Source organism: Thamnophis elegans, chromosome 1 (assembly GCF_009769535.1).
Source record: "Thamnophis elegans isolate rThaEle1 chromosome 1, rThaEle1.pri, whole genome shotgun sequence".
NCBI lineage: Eukaryota > Metazoa > Chordata > Lepidosauria > Squamata > Colubridae > Thamnophis > Thamnophis elegans.
Window position 1 is genome coordinate 51,365,466 of NC_045541.1, and position 16,618 is coordinate 51,382,083.

At 40.2% G+C, this 16,618-nt stretch overlaps 1 protein-coding gene across 1 annotated transcript in view; it reads right to left on the reverse strand.

Annotated features, from left to right (window-relative positions):
* Positions 1 to 9,373, reverse strand: part of LOC116507572 (glycerol-3-phosphate dehydrogenase 1-like protein) — a 29,744-nt gene extending 20,371 nt beyond the window's left edge. The window contains exon 1 of the mRNA XM_032215800.1: positions 9,185 to 9,373. Within this exon, the coding sequence (XP_032071691.1) occupies positions 9,185 to 9,225 (41 nt within the window). The 5' untranslated portion in view covers positions 9,226 to 9,373. The remainder of the gene's footprint in view (positions 1 to 9,184) is intronic.
* Between the last annotated feature and the right edge of the window lie 7,245 nt (positions 9,374 to 16,618).

The following is a 16,618-nucleotide window of genomic DNA, read 5'->3' on the forward strand; positions in this document are numbered from 1 at the left end:
GAATAATTGCTGTTGCGGAAAGCTAGTATTGTACATATTTCACATGTCTTTAAAGCTGTTTTTTTGTGACTCATACAAGATTGTTTTAAAAAAATATGTAGATTATGTGGTTAATACTTTAAGGGGCAAAGCAGATAGGAAGAATTCAGGACATATACTGCAAAGCTCAGCTAAGAAAAGGCAAATTTATCAGAATTAGATCTCTTTCTTCATAGCTCTTTCTTTTGTGTCTCTGCCAGATTGAGCAATGTAATCAGAGTTTGCTTCATAAATGAAGAGGACTTTGTAATATATATGATAACTTCCTCTAGTGATTAAAAAAAGGCGGACAACTCAACTGAGCTGAGGGACCAAATCCAAGGTCATGCCTCACCTTTTGATCTAGAAATATCGAGGAGGAGGACTTATGGAATGAATGATCTCACTCCTTACTTTGTAACAGAAGAAATGTTCTAAACAACTAGATAGGCCCATATATTGTTTTCAAGAGGGGAAAAAAGATGAAATGAACAAAACACCATGAGGAATAGTTGGTACCTGGCCTTATCTGTGCCTTTAAGGGGAAGAGATTGAAGGGAGGCACTCCAGCTGCAACAGTCTTGAATAAGAGCCTTCAAAAGTGGCTACTTTAAGACTTGTGGACTTTAACTCCCAGAATTCCCCTAAGGAATTGAAGTCCACATGTCTTAAAGTGGTCAAGTTTCAAGTGCCCTTGAAAAAGGACAAGAATTTTGAGGGATGGAGACAACCTCTCTTGTAAACCCTGATCCCAAATAGTTCAACCATAAGATAGATAGATTAGACTGAAATATTAGGGCCCCCATCCTCAATATTAAATCTTTATAATGGAATTCAGATTCTACAAGGTTTATATTATAGAAGTGGTTTATTTATAAGCTTAGCTTATATATGGTTCCCCAGTAGGATTTAGGAGACTACAGGTTAGCTTGTCCTTATGTTTGAAGACAACATACAGGGAATAGCCATAAATCCAAGACTCACATTAAAGTTATACAAAGACAGCTAAAACATAATATATTTCTAATGAATAACTAGAGTAATAAATTAGGCAGGCATGTGCAAAACAAAAAACTTCAAAAAAAATGTAGCAAACTGACTATATTGACAAAATATATCTCCTGGATGCCTCTCTTGGTATCTCTAAGCTCCCTGCCACACTGTCAGGGACCGTAGAGCTGTGTCTGGAGAAGGCCTGGCAGAAGGCTGGCGAAAGAGGAGAGCATGAGAGGAAAACTAAAGATAACCCCATCTTGATTGGTCTCTTGATAGGACAGAAAAGCGTGAGCAGGCTTTCAAGAATCTGTTATTACAGGTAGTCCTCAACTAACAAACATTCACTTAGTGACTGAAGCTGCAACAGTGCTGAAGAAAGTGACTTATGATCATTTTTCACACTTACCACGGTTGCAAAATCCCCATGGTCACGTAATCAAAATTTGACACTTGGCAATTAACTGAGTATTTATGACAGATGCAATCTTCTGGGGTCATGTGATCACCTTTTGCAACCTTCTGACAAGCTAAGTCTTAACAACCGTGTTACTAATAACAACTGCAGTAATTCCCTTAACAAGTCTGGCAAGAAAGTTCATAAAATGGGGCAAAATTTGCAGCTGCCTTACTTAACAATAGAAAAATTTGACTCTCCCCCCCCCTCTCCCTCCCATGGGCTAAATTGCCCAGGACCTCAAACCATGTGGTCCTGTCCACCATTAAACCATCTTTCCAAACAGCCTCCGTGTTTCCAGTGTCTTTCTCCCCACTTGGAACTGAACCCAGATGGACATTTCTTCCAACACTACCTATGTACCTTACAATACAATTATATTCCTGGAATCCTTGCTATGCCTCTTTCTTGACCTGATCTGTCTCAAAGGGTTGACCCACTGTCTTTTTTAACATTTAAAAAAGCCACCAAAAGTCCCAGCCAAAATGTCAAATGTACCCATCAATCCAAAAAGGGTTGAGAACTTCTGTTTTAAGTCTTTCCCTGGCCTCGGAAACCAGGCTGAATTTTAGGTTGCCTGATGAATTTGAATTTTTTTGGCTGACTTTGCAGCGGACATAAAAGAAACATAAAATTTGTTCTCCTCAGCCAATCAATAGCTATTAGTCATAGAACTCTCCACATTCAAAAAGTAACAAAGCATCTTCAATTAATTGGATTTTGGAAGAAACCCCATGATTTGTGCTTATTAGCATTATAATCTGGTGATAAAATTTTCAGGCCATTGACACCTTAGGGACTAAGAACCAGGTTATTCTTACATTCATTTCTTGGAATGCCTTAACTGAGTCATGGAAGAAAACACCAAGTAACAGTTACATAAATACTTGGTTGGTGCATTATGTTATCAGATGCATGTACCAAAGAGGTAAAGTTTGTATGGCAATAATGCAACTTTGTCACTTTGATTACAGATTCCAATCTGCAAATGCTGATGCCAAGCAAATTACAGCAGAAGAAATGCCATATAAGCTACTTTTTTCTCCTGGAGAAAATATGAAGCATAACTATAATAAATAACAGCCTGAGATAGAAATGGGTAAAGATTTTCAACTTTGGGATTTTAAACATATCCTTTGCGTTGTTTTTTTTATAAGACATCCAAAGTGGATCTCCTTTTTATTTATATATATATATATATATATATATATATATATATATATATATATATATATATATATATATATATATATATATATATATATATATATGTTATATTTTTTATGCTGATAAATAAATTAAAAAAATATATATAACAAATGTAACAAAAAGGCAACAGTAAAAAATATTGGGTTTCTGTCTGGATGGTCTCTTGTGACGAGCCGAAGACAGAGAGTGGAAGTGTGACCTTCCTCCCATATTTGGGCATACCAGGGGTTGTGACTTTAAATATATATATATATATATATATATATATATATATATATATGTATGTATGTATGTATGTATGTATGTATGTATGTATGTATGTATGTATGTTATATTTTATGCTGATAAATAAATAAAGGGAGACTAGTATAGATCTATTTCAAGCTATTTAGCTCTCATCAGCTAGCCACACCCTTACTGGGAAACAACCCCTGGTAAGCCCCAATTATGGGAGGGAGCTAACTGCTTCCATTCTCTGTCAATTGGCTTGTCACAAGAGTCCATCATGACAGAAACCCAATATTTTTACTGTTGCCTTTGTTATATTTGTGTTATATTTGTGTTCGAATCCCAGTAAGGGTATGGCTAGCTGATGAGAGCTAAATAGCTTGAAATAGATCTATACTAGTCTCCCTTTATTTATTTATCAGCACAAATATAACACACACACACACACACACACACACACACACAATGTAGTTTTAGAATAATCAAACTTCTATCTAGACTAAGATTTAATAGAGGTAACTTATTTAAATATTTTTTATTTATACCACTTTTGATGCAAACACTTTAATATTTATTTGTTTGTTAGTTAATTAGTAGCACACAGGCAGAACTGTTTGAAAAAGTATGAGGGATAAATCAAGAAGTAGAGGAAGCTACCACAACAGAAATCTTCTGATTTCATTAAGTGTATTTAAATACATTGAACTTAATATCATTGTTTTTAAATATATTTAATAAGCACCTCTGACTTCATTGCACAGCCTAGATTTAGGGATAATTCCTGAAGGGATCCTGTGCAGTGATGGGCTCCGGATCCTGTTGCAACATGTATGGTTGCAACGGCCCCCGGCATCCACTACATGAATGTGTGCAGCATGCGCATGCATCCTTACCTCTTGCGACATTTCCGCGAGCCTCCATGATGCTCCAGCTGCTTGGCAGAGCATTGTGCAGGTGCTGTGCACTCTGTGCGCGTGCGCGGAAGTGCCGAACAGCTCAAATACAGGTAAGGAGCTTGAGCAGGCAGGTGGGCCCTCTGGAATACCATACCGGGGCGTACTGCCTGCAACCCACCACTGATCCTGTGGCATCTCAGCCAAGACTAGCCAGGATGACAATCCAGAAAGTTTCCATCATTAAAATTATGTGACTCTAAGAGCCACTGTCCCCCTTTTTCCCCAGGCTTCTGTAAAAAGGAAGATGGGTTGCTTTAATTAATATAAGGGGTGCTAAGTTTGCAGAACATCTGAAGAATTTCCTTGGAATTATTCTCAAAGCATTCAGAGGTCAGGAATCTAACTCCTCTGTCATCTAAATGTTCCTTGTACATTCTGTTTCTCATCAGCACATCTCATAACTAGTCACTGATGCCAACAGAAACTTAGTAATTCTCTCCCTTCATTTTTTCTCTTCTTCAAATTGACATCAATTTCTGCTCTACATATATGTGGCTTTAGATACTCAGTGCTGATTTAAATGGGTAAATCTAATCCCATTACGTTTTATTTTGTCCTCCTGTGAGAAGAAACATCTATTCATATGACAATAACGAAAAGGAAATTCAGGAATCGGGAATTCTGGAGTATAGTAATTGGGGATGATGATGAAAAACCAATGAAGAAGGGAAAACATCTTATAGATGGATGCTTTTCAGTGTTAAGACTGAATTTCTCCAATTTGCACAATTATAACAGAGGAGGAATTAATGAAGTAAGAAATGGATCTCTCAAAAAATTGGCAATTTTCTTCTTTATGTTTTAATTCATTGTTTGCACCCCATGGAAAAATGACCCTGAATTTCAGGCAACCAGCTCCGATGATTATCAAAGACAAAGAAAAAAAATCTGCCTTGATTATTGCAATAACTGTTTCTCAACAAAGGCTGTTATGAAACAAAACTGGGCAATAGAGTAGCCAGATTCAAATATTTCTTATACAAGCATATTTGTAATATCATTGTCAAAGCTCTATCACCACTTGCAATATGTAAAATTTGTAACTGCTTCTTCAACAAATTCAGGATTTCTGAGGGGGAAGATGTGACTTTCAAATGAAGCAACATAATTTTCATTGTGTCATTGTTACAATTCAGGTAGTCCTCGACCTACAACAGTTCATTTAGTGACTGTGCGAAGTTACCACATCACTGGAAAAAGTGACTTATGACCATTTTTCTCACCTACAACCATTGCAGCATTCCCCCATGGTCACATGATAAGAATTTGGATGTTTGACAACTGGTTCATATTTATGGCGGTTGCAGTGTCCCCTGGTCATGTGATCCCCCTCGGGGACCTTCTGACAAGCGAAGTCAGTGGGGAAGCCAGATCCACTTAACAACCATGTCATTAATTTAACAATTGCAGTGTTACTTAACAACTGTGGCGAGAAAGGCTGTAAAACAGGACAACATTCACTTAACAAATTTCTCACATAGCGGCATAAATTTTAGGCTCAATTGTAGTTGTAAGTCGAGGACTAGCTCTAATCATTTGTTTATTATTATTTCTTTTGCCATTCAAAAACCAAAGTCAACTCTTTTATCCCTGGTTGATCAGGGTAACAAGGTTGATATGTAACTTCAAACCACGTTCATACAAAAAGATTGTTGGTCAAAGTCTCCCAGAAATGAGGGGTGTGACCTTACAAAGCTATTCAATGCTGATAGAATTCATGGGGTGAGCAGTGAGCTCCATGGGATCATGTCCTTCTGGGTAAGGGAGATAAGAAAGACACCAAATTTCTGGAACTGAGGAAGAGAAACTAAACTTCAAGCGCCATGCATCAATTTATTATGTCTTGTTATCAGAGCCGCATTTCTTTAACCCACAAAATTGTTGTTAGAGTGCATAGCTGAGTAATCTTTTCAAAAACATTTGGGGGGAAACATTTGCACAAAGACACCTGCCATGTGTTTCTCAATAGCAGTTCTCTTGCAAAAGAGGTACAATATGCAGAGTTCATGATCTTTATGAAAATTAACTATTTAGAAACAGCTATATAACAGCTAATAAAATAATAATAATAATAATAACAACAACAACAACAACGTGGTGATACTGATAGACTATACCTGCCCCGAAAATCAGGTGGCAGAGGATTATTACAAGTGAAGCAAACAGTTGAAGAAGAAAAACATGCACTGGCTGATTATTTAAAAGAAAGTCAAGAACATCTATTAATCGAAGTAAAGAACAAAAAACTACTGAAGGCCCAACAGACGAAACAAGAATACAGAAAACGTGATAAAATCAAGAATGGAGAGTTGGCAGAACAAAGCACTGCATGGCCAATTTCTGGAAAAAATAAAAGATAAAGTGGACAGTGAACAAACTTGGTTATGGTTAACAACAGGTACATTAAAGAAAGAAACAGAGTCACTAATCCTGTCCGCGCAAGAACAAGCTATCCGCACAAATGCCATTAAGGCCAAAATCGAAAAATCCTCTGATGATGCCAAATGCAGACTTTGCAAAGAAGCTGATGAAACTGTTGATCACATACTCAGCTGCTGTAAAAAAATCGTGCAGACTGATTATAAATTGCGGCACAATTCAGTAGCACAAATGATCCATTGGAATTTGTGCAAAAATTATAATATTAAAACAGCAACAAACTGGTGGGAACATCAGCCTGAAAAAGTCACCGAAAATCAGATGGTCAAGATCTTGTGGGATTTTCGCATACAGACAGACAAAATACTGGCGCATAATACACCAGACATCACACTAGTTGAGAAAAATAAGGTCACAATCATAGACATCACAATACCAGGTGATAGCAGGATCGCCGAGAAGGAACATGAAAAAACCGCAAAATACCAGGACTTAAAAATTGAAATTCAACGACTATGGCACAAACCAGCAGTGGTAATTCCAGTGGTAATTGGCACACTGGGTGCTATTCCAAAAGCACTGGAATTACATTTAAAACAGTTAAACATTGACAAAATCACCATCAGTCAAATGCAAAAAGCTGCACTGCTTGGAACTGCACACATATTACGAAAATACGTTACAACATCCTAGGCTTCTGGGTGGGGGCCGACTAGCAACCAATGCCAAATCCGGCGAAACAACTGGCCGCTGTGATACAATTGAATAATAATAACAATAATAATAATTGTGGCAAAATGAATTATAAGGTCACACTGTGCATGTATTGATATTGATATATATTTAAATCAAAAAAGCAATAAAACTTTTTAAAACATTGAGCCTGGAAGGACATGGAGCAACTAAACTGGACGAAGCTGGAACACGTAATCATATCAAGGAAGTCTATTAGCTGCTGGGCAAAAGCCCTCAGGCACCCGTAATGCATATAGTTACATAGTTTTCTTCAAGATTGAATAAATTATTCAAGCAAAACAACACTGCCTTCAGTATGTGGATTTCTGGGAGAATGGCCAAACTGCTTAACAAAGCTGTTCTGTTGTATAATAGAAATGTAAAGCTTTATGTAAACTGAAAGATGATTAACAGAGACTTCTGTTGAAAAGAGCAGGGTGAGGTAAAATGAAGAGAAAAATGGATTTGATCAGTGTAAACATTATTAGAAACTCAGCTTGTAAATCAGGTATTATCATCTGAAAATATGTAATAAGTGTTAACCCATGGGAGTTTGCTGCCTGGGACAAAAAAAAGTTTATAATCAAGTTATTTTGGAACCTGGAATTGAAAGAGCCAACAAGCAGATATCAGAGAAAGTTGCCTCACTGTGTCTAGAACTTCTCTATTATTTTTCTGATAAGATGCACTTTCAGAATTCATCAATAAATACATGATATAAATTGTGGCTGCAATAATCCACTTACCCCTTCCAAAACAAATCAACCGTATCCCTCCTAATCCCTTTGAAGTATAGGCACATTTCTGGATTCAGAAGCTAAGAAAGCTTGGTTAATATTTAGATGGGGGACTTACATAGGGGATAGTAGTAAGCTCTATTATTTTCTTCTATCCCTGCCTGACCTTTTTTTTTTTAAAAAAAATGTAAATTACATTGTAAATTTTCAGTTGCTTGGATTTTTTCCTCCATATCTAGATGAAACAGAACCAATGTCTCTCTGTCCCATATAAATCTTCTGGAGTGGATCAATTTTTACAAGAGATATTTTATCAAAATGTTGTTTTGATAAAGTTAAGATTGCATTCCAGTTTCCTCTGGGGTTCTCTTCAAACTCTTTAAGAACATATTTGATAACTCATCTAGTACACAATTCCAATCCTTGTAAACACCTTCAGAGGAAATTTTAATATCCCTCTCTATATAGTGTCTTTATGTATCATTGTCATATATATCATTAAACTGAATTTCCAGTTCATTATGACCTTGTGTTAAATATGGCTTCACTCAACTCATGTGATTATTGGGTTGATAAAATTATAAAGAAATGAGGGAGGTTCTTGAAGTTTGTGCAGGAAAGGTGCACAATATTATGTATTTTAATGAATCATTCTGAAATGTTTTTTTAAAAAAACCATGCTCACCACCAGGTTAGAAAGAACATTTATTTCCCAAGTGCCTGGTTTATAGAATAGTAGATAATGTAACATCCAGAACTCTGGGAGTATCTTAAAAATCAACAAATGTGCAGTGGCACAAGGTTTCATGAATCTCAGTGAGTGGGCAAGTATGTGTATATCCCGCAAATAATTTTGTGAGTGGTTGCAATTTCTAAGTTAGCTAGTACCACACTCTGCACTTCCCAGATTTCATTTCTCCATCTGTCCACTATCCCCCCCCCCCAAAGACAGATGTCATCCTGCCCAGGAAAGCATAGGCCTTAATAAATGTGTTAGTTCTTAAGATGCCACAAAACGTGGATGATTTCACTGCAACAGACCCCAATTGGACCCCACCAGGAGGCCGCCAAAACACTACTACGTGTAACTGGGATGGGGGGGGGGGGGACGATCGTGTGAAAGGTGTCGCTATTTTCTCAGGTGTGTAATAACCCTCGGAGAGACCGGCGCTTCCTATGAAGAGTGAGCGATATGATCCAGAACTGGCCGCCTATAAAACTCGAGACTCCCCTTTTTTAAACAGATGCAATCCTCGTTCGCTCTGATCGCCTGACGGGAGGCTGGGATCAGTTCTCGCTCTTCATAAGAGAGACCAGAGGCGATCTTTCTTCGCCGACCCCCCACCCCAACCCCCCCACCCCGAAAAACCCTGGAAGTGGCAGAAGCAGGGGAAAGGGGGAGGGCTCTCAACAGGTCTGTTACACCATCCCTCCTCGTCCCGTCCCCCCCGAACGGCGTCCGTGATCCTCACCAGTTGCCGGATCCGATGATGCAGACCTTCAGAGGAGGCATGGTGGCGGAGGTGGTGGCGGCGGCGGCTGATGGTCCGTGGTTGGGATCTCTCGGAGCGTCGCGGCTACCCTCGGCTCATTCAGCGTCGAGTCGTGCGCTCCTCCGCTTGGAGCGCCTTTGACGGCGGGTTGTGACACCCGCCCACCTGGAAGCCGCGCCCGCCGCCTCGTCCCGTAGATCCAGCCCGCAGGGGAGGGAAGGCGGCCCTGCGGACCAACGAGAGAAGAGCCGAATCAGAGCGAGCCCGGGGACTGAGGCCGGGGAGAAAGGCGGGCTCGGTCCCCGCCGCTTGCTCGCTGAGGATGCGTGGTTGGAGCCAAGCATCCCCCAAAGGTGGAATCCTGGAGGGGAAGAGCAGCAGCCGGGTGGGAAAGGAGCAAGAGCCTAACGGAAAAAGGCTCCTTGTGCTGCCTTTTGAGTTTTGTGCCTGCTGGGGAGGGGTGGCATGAAGGCATCAAGCCTGCGTGTCCAGGACGTGACCAGGAGTCCAAGGGATCTCTTCCCGTTAAGGATGTGGTGGTAACGGGGGAGAGGACTCTCATTGCATCAAGAGAGAGGGAGAAGTGGTTCTTGGCTGCTTAAGGCGCCCCTACGGAGAATCCCCAAAACTTTAATCTTAAACTGCCTACTATTGACCTCACCCCATTCCTAAGAGATCTGTAAGGGGCGTGCATAAGTGCACCATCGTGCCTACCTATTATCTATTATTATCTATTATACCTATTATATTGTAAACGATCGACAAATCAAACAAACAAACAAACAGATAAAATTAGGTAGAATGGGCACAAACACACCAACTCGGACACACGCAGACATTGGCAAGAGGACACACCCTCCTCTTGGGGGCGAGTGCCAGCTGTGCTGTTGCTCCCTGCCGAGACTAGTGGAGCAGCCAATGGTGGCACACGTTCCAACTTGGTCCAGTGTAACGATTGGCATTTCCCACTCGTGCCCGTGGCTGCGGAAGGAGCGAGCAACAGATGGAGGGTGTGGGAGGGCAGATTCTTCGCACCTTTCGTGGTTTACTTAAGGAGCTATCGATTCCACGAAGGTTGGACTTTGCTGCCAGGAGGAATCCCTGCGTCTAACTTGGGATGGTGCCGTTCTTACTCAGTGGCGGATTAAAGCTCACTTGTACTCTAAGCACTCCAAGGACGAATCTTGGTGCCCCACTCCTCCTTTGTACATACTGTACAAATCTTCATTGTTTTTTTTTCCTTTCTCAACTTTGTGATGCCCCCTTTGGGCCAGGTGCCGTAAGCACATGCTTAGTCTGCTTAGTGGTTAATACACCACTGAATTCACTTTATCAAGACAATTCTTCTGCTGCAGAGGAATGAAGGTTTAACATTGTTTTTATTGCAGTTTGTATTTTTCAATCACAAATGTTCCAAAGGATATTGGCTATTCTCCAGAAACACCAGATACTTTCTTTGTTAAGATTTATATCCAGCCTTTTTTCCAAGAGTTCAAAATGAAATCTTCAAGTTATATAAGTACAACAAATCTCTGAGGAAGATTAGGTTGAGAGGAATTTTCAAGCCTGAGGGATGGGTTTTCCCAGTCCTAGTTCAACATCTCAACAACCACACTATACTGAATTATGGCACAGTAACATCCCAAACTGAAAAATGACGATTAGGTTGAATAATTAAAATTTTCTACTGTACAGCATTTCCTGATTTCAGCTTTAATATTCTGAAACTAGATGAAGTATTAGATTTGAAGGTAAACAACATACCACTTCTGAAAACCAAAAGGCAATGCAAATATAATCTCATTTATGTGTGCTAATCATTTGAATCTTCAAAGATACATCTGTGTACACTGAACTTTGGTTCCTCAATCAGTTAAGATTGCCTCTCTGTAGGATATTGCTTCAGTGACAGGATGAGAAATAAATTTGTGCAAGAATGATAAAATTAATCTCCTGGGTTCAGAGGCCATTGTTCAAACAGTTGAAACAGAATGGCTCATTCCAAAGTAATTTTAAAAAATGAGTATTTTCTATTTAGGTGAAACATTATGCCATAGGTTTCATTTTTGGAAACTTTTGTCTATATATCAATTCTTAGTTAAAGCAATTCAACATGGAACTCACTGTCCTATCACAATTACATCTTACTGTAGAGAAGAGAGCTGACATTGCGACAGCATGACATGCGATCTTGGTGTTCCGATATCGCAGTCAAATTTCTGCTGCTGGACAGTCCATTTGGACCTAAACTGTCCTGCAGAGACGGTGATTGAGAAGGGCTGCTGATCTCAGGGACACCGCAAAGTCCCTGAAAGATCCAGGAAATAGCATTTTTTGCAGTGACAGCTAATGAAGTTGCTGAAGTTGGGACAGCTCTGGAATGGGAAGAAAGTGGAAAGAGAAAGTGTGTCGAATTGGTGAGGAAATTTTATTATTAGAGGAAGAGACTACCCAAGCAAAAAATTTAAGTTACAATTGAAGGCAGAAGACTGTAGGCGGCGAGATTGATCTGCATTGAACTTAGTGTGTTATCCAGTTTCTAATTTTTCAGATGGAATTTTTGCAGGGGCTCCCTATTTTTTAAACTGAATGGATTAATTCTTTCTTCTTTTTTCACTTTTGCTTATACCTATGTATTAAAATTTCCTTCTTTTTTTATAATGCTTGATTTGATTGATTGGATTGTTTTTGATCTCCATTTAAGGTTTTTTTTTCTCTTAAGCTTGGAATATAAAGAAGAAAATAAGGAGGATTATAAAGAGGTTTGTAACAACAGGAGGAAAGCAGTTACACTGCCACTTAGAGGCTGGAGGCTGGATACATTGTTTTTTCTTCTTTCTCTTTGATCACTTGAGATTCAAGGTTCTTTCAGTTTGTTTACTGACAGTGATAGTAGGAAGAGCACAAGTTGTTTTTACAGGTGCCTTTTGGAAATTCTATCACTAGCTATTGGAGGGAAGACAACATTTTGACTTGAAAGATAACAAATGAACCTGTTTGAAGTTTATTAAAATAGCCTTGAACCCTATAGTGGCAGTGTCTGCAAAACTGAAAGAATGGCTGAGCAGGAAAAAGAAACTATAACATTGCAAATGATTATGTTTGAAATTCAAAATCTATTAGTTGTGACAGAGAGAATTGAAAAGAGATTGGAGAATATGGAATATGAAGCAGAAACATCTGATGGAGAAACAGGATGTTTACCAAATGAAGAAAGTGGAGGACAGAGTTCAAAAGATGGAAGAAAAAAATGAGCAAAGAGATAAGAAAACTGTGGATACTGACAACAAAGTGAGCGTGATTGGTAATGGCAAGAGCGGAATATGGAAAGGGAAGATGGATGGATTGAAACTCTACCCCAGATTTCAAAGCACAGAAGAAGAAAAGAGAGAAAAATTGACTGACATAAGGAGAGAAATCTTGATAGAAGCACTGGCGATAACTAAAGATAAGCTGATGGAAAGAGCAGATGTTGGGTTTCAAGCTTTTGTGAGATACAAAGGAACAGCATGTTGCCAAGGGAAGTTTATACAAGATTTATTAAGAAAGTAACTAGAACATTAATGTTACAAATGGCAAGAGATATAAGACCATACTATTGCTGGAGGGATACAGGTTGATGCAATGAAAATGTATAATAAAAATTAAGCTAAATTTAGTTTACTAGTAGTATGTATAAAATGAAGTGACAATAGCTATAGTTAAATAATGATTACTAATGACAACAATACATATAGATATATTAGTTTGATAATATGAAATTTTATATAAACAACACATGGAGATTATGAGAGGAGGTTTAAAAGCTTTATCTAGAATATGTTATAAAGATGTATTGTGATTGGATGATCTTAGGATGATTTAATGGAATGTTATCATATAATCTTATTCTAGATTTTGAATATTATATATAAAAGGACATAAAAACAATTATAGTCAAATTAAGGTTGAGATATAATAATTGTGATATACATGAATATAGGTGAATTTAAAATATGCTATTTGATATGAAAAGCAGGTGATGACTATGGAAGAGATGCATGGAAATACTGTAACCAACTGACACACTTTCTACAATTTGTAATGGAAGATTGTTTTTTTTAATTTTTATGTTTGTTTGTCCTTGTTCAAAAACAAATAAAAATTGTTTTTAAAAAACCAATTACATCTTATTGTCATACTCTCATACAAAGAAAAGGCAGGGCTAATCTCTCATATGTCCTGTTTGTGAACTTCCATGTTCATGTAAGGAAAAGGAAGAGAATCAACACAGATCCTTTCATCTGAAACAGCAAAGCAGCTCTTACATTCTGAAGCTCTGAAATTTGCAAAGCAACAGTTTGTAATTATATTTTTTAATCTGTGAACATTGGAAGACACCAGTGGGATTTTTTCTCCTTCTTCCTAGTACTTTCCTGCAAATGCAGGACCAACAACCCAGTGTTGATCCATTGGTTGCAACAGAAATTGATTGGCTGTAGTGTCTCCGGAGTCTGATGTAGGCTGAGAGCGTTTGATTGGCCCAAAGTCACCTACCCTGCTTCCATGCCTAAAGTGGGACTAGAACTCACAGTTTTGTAGTTTCTACCCTGTTCCTTAAAACCACTAAATTGTCTCTCTAGTACTGGAAGACCACAGTTTCAGCCTATGTTAAGGCTGATCAATAGTCATGATCAAGGTCATTTTCTGCTGAAGCTACAACAATTGCCTACAGCATCTCCCCCCCCCCCGTCTAGATTCTAATTTCCAACCAACACAATGGAAATGTGGGAGGAAGAACTAAGGGTTGGGACTCAAACAGCCTTCCACTATTTGGTCTGGCCATGTCTGCATGCCACCTGCCTGGAAAACTGATCCGGACTATCTGAAAGCAAAACTCTGCTTGTAAAGCATGTTACTAGAGGAAGAATGAGAGAGATATTTTCAGAGAAGCATTTATCTGCACTATTCAATGGCATTTTCAAGTCTCTGTTTTTTGATTCTATTATAAAGGAAGGCAGATTGGCTGACTGAGTCATAGGGTGCTGTAACACCAACAGATAATTAGCTTGCGGTGGTGCAAAAGCTACCCTTTCTTTAATCCCACTTGTTAGGACAGGCTAGCTGTGATAAAGAACCTGTAAAAGGCATTGAGAATCAGGACAAAGGATCCAAAGCATTGGAAGAGAATTCACCAATTAGCTTGAATGCCAACCACACTGACCTCATTTTTCTGTTTGGTATCATTTCATTCAAACACATTTGCCTCGTTAAAAAAAAAAAACCTTTGAAACTTCTTTAAATACTTGATCTGGCATGGGAAAGGAAATGCCCTTATTGAGCAATCTAGAACCAATTTGGTCTAGTGGTTAAGGCCTCAGGATAGAAAGGGGGAGACCATGTGTTCACGCCCTGTCTTACTCATGAAAACTAGCTGGGTGATTTTGTCAGTCACTCTCAGATCAACCTACCTCACAGAGTTGTTGTTGTGAGGAAAATAGGAGGAGAAAGGTGCATTGAGTATGTTTGCCATCTTGAGTCAGGGACGTGCAGTCATTGGAGGCAGGGGAAGCGGGGCCTCACCAGTCTCATGAGGAAAAGGAAATAATTTTTAAAATAATTAAAAAGGCCAAGGTAGTTGCTGCCAGACTCCAAGTCACAGTGACTTTGAGTCTGCTTAGTGTTAACTGTAGGGGGAGGTGAGAGAACTATAGGCCTTTTTTGCATAAGGAATTTTTTGCCTTTTAAGAGTTAAGCAAGGGTTAAAAGGCCAAAAATTATGTATGCAAGGGAGGCACGTGATTCTCCCGCCTCCTGATCTGGGAGCAGCAAATCATGCCTTGTAGTTGAGCGACTGTGGAAAAAGAAATCGTTGTTGGTCAAGAAGAGCCACGAGGAAGGCATGCTTATGTTGGGAGGGTTATTTTGGAGGGCATGGAAGGAGCACCTCAATGGCAGCAGCCTCCGCATGGAGTGCTCAAGTGAGCCGCTGGCTCTCCCCAAGTTTGGTCCTCCACCTGAGGATCTCGTAGGAGCAGTCTTCCCCACAGCAGCCGGACATGCTTGGTGAGGAAGAATTATTTGGTGGCGGGTGGGCGGGCAGCAGCAGAAAGGAGGAGAAGGGGTCCTATTCACAGCCTCGATTCCCCTCTCCATTTTTGAGCTGGGGATGGGGGGCTCGGCGCAACTCTGACCCAGGCTGGGAGGAGATCGCGAAGGCGCGGGGGTGGGAAGTAAGGAGGCTGGAAGTCTGAGGCCGGCATGTGGCACAAAGGGGGAGCCGAGGAGTATGCCGCCGCCTGGTTGAGGGATGAGAGCTGGGGGAGGTGGTTGATGGCGGAGGTCCCGTTCAGACCATCCGAACGGTCCTGGTGGGGGACATCAAAGGGAGGGAAAGGTCACCACACAGCCAACCGCGCTTCCCTTGCTCCAAGCAGCACGCATCGCTAGGTCTCTCAGTGGCAGCGGCTCCCTGAGGCTCCAGCTCGCAACATCTGAGCCTCAAAGCAAGGCACAGCTTTCTCTACTACCCAGCCGAGCCCCGCTCCCCTCCTTCTCCCTCCACCCCGCTGGACAAGCAAGCCAGCCAGCCAGCCGAAGAGCGCAATATGCTTCAGGGCTTGGCGTGGCTCAACCTTCCTAAGGGCGAGCCTTTCACTTCCTGCCCTCTTCTGTCTACCCTGGAGCCGGAGCAGGCAAAGCTGCCGCTAAAAAAGAGCCCAAAGTGCAACCGAGCAAAACAAAACGACACACCCTTTGCCTGTAATCAAAGGCTTGGATCGGAAGGTAGCAGGGGAATGGGGGTGGGTATGGCAGAGGAACTGCTTTCAAGCCATTGGAAAATATATCCAAACCAACTTCTGTGTTTGTGTTTGTTTGAGAGTGAGTGAGTGAGAGAGGGATCCAACTTCTCTGTGTGCGTGTGTCTGTTTGAGAGAGGGAGGAAGTGGGGGAGGGAGAAGAAAAAGAATGGGAAAACTTATTTTGCAAGGGGGGAAAATGCTGTCGCTTTAAATCAGAACTGAGCATGCCTGGCTGTGGAATTCTGGGAATTGAAGTCCACAAGTCTAAAAAAATTGCTGCCTCACCAGCCATAAAGCTCACTGCACGTCACTGTCTTGAGTTATTTGTAAAAAGAATAAAGGTGGGTTACAAATTGAATAAATGACATTGCGTTCTGTTGGAGTGCTTGTCTTGTCTTCACAGAATCCCCAATTATTAAGCTGGACTGACCTCTTTAGTATCTAACTCCCAACTGGGGCTTCCAGATACTCTTACCAGCCAAATCCATGTCTCTCTATATCAGATTAAAATTGCCGGTTAAGGAATCCAAACTCTGTTTCCAACAGTGGCTAGAATTTTACATTCCAGAAGTGGTTAGAATATAAAATATATCACAATCTATCCCCTTGACATCCCAGCCAAACTCTTCCA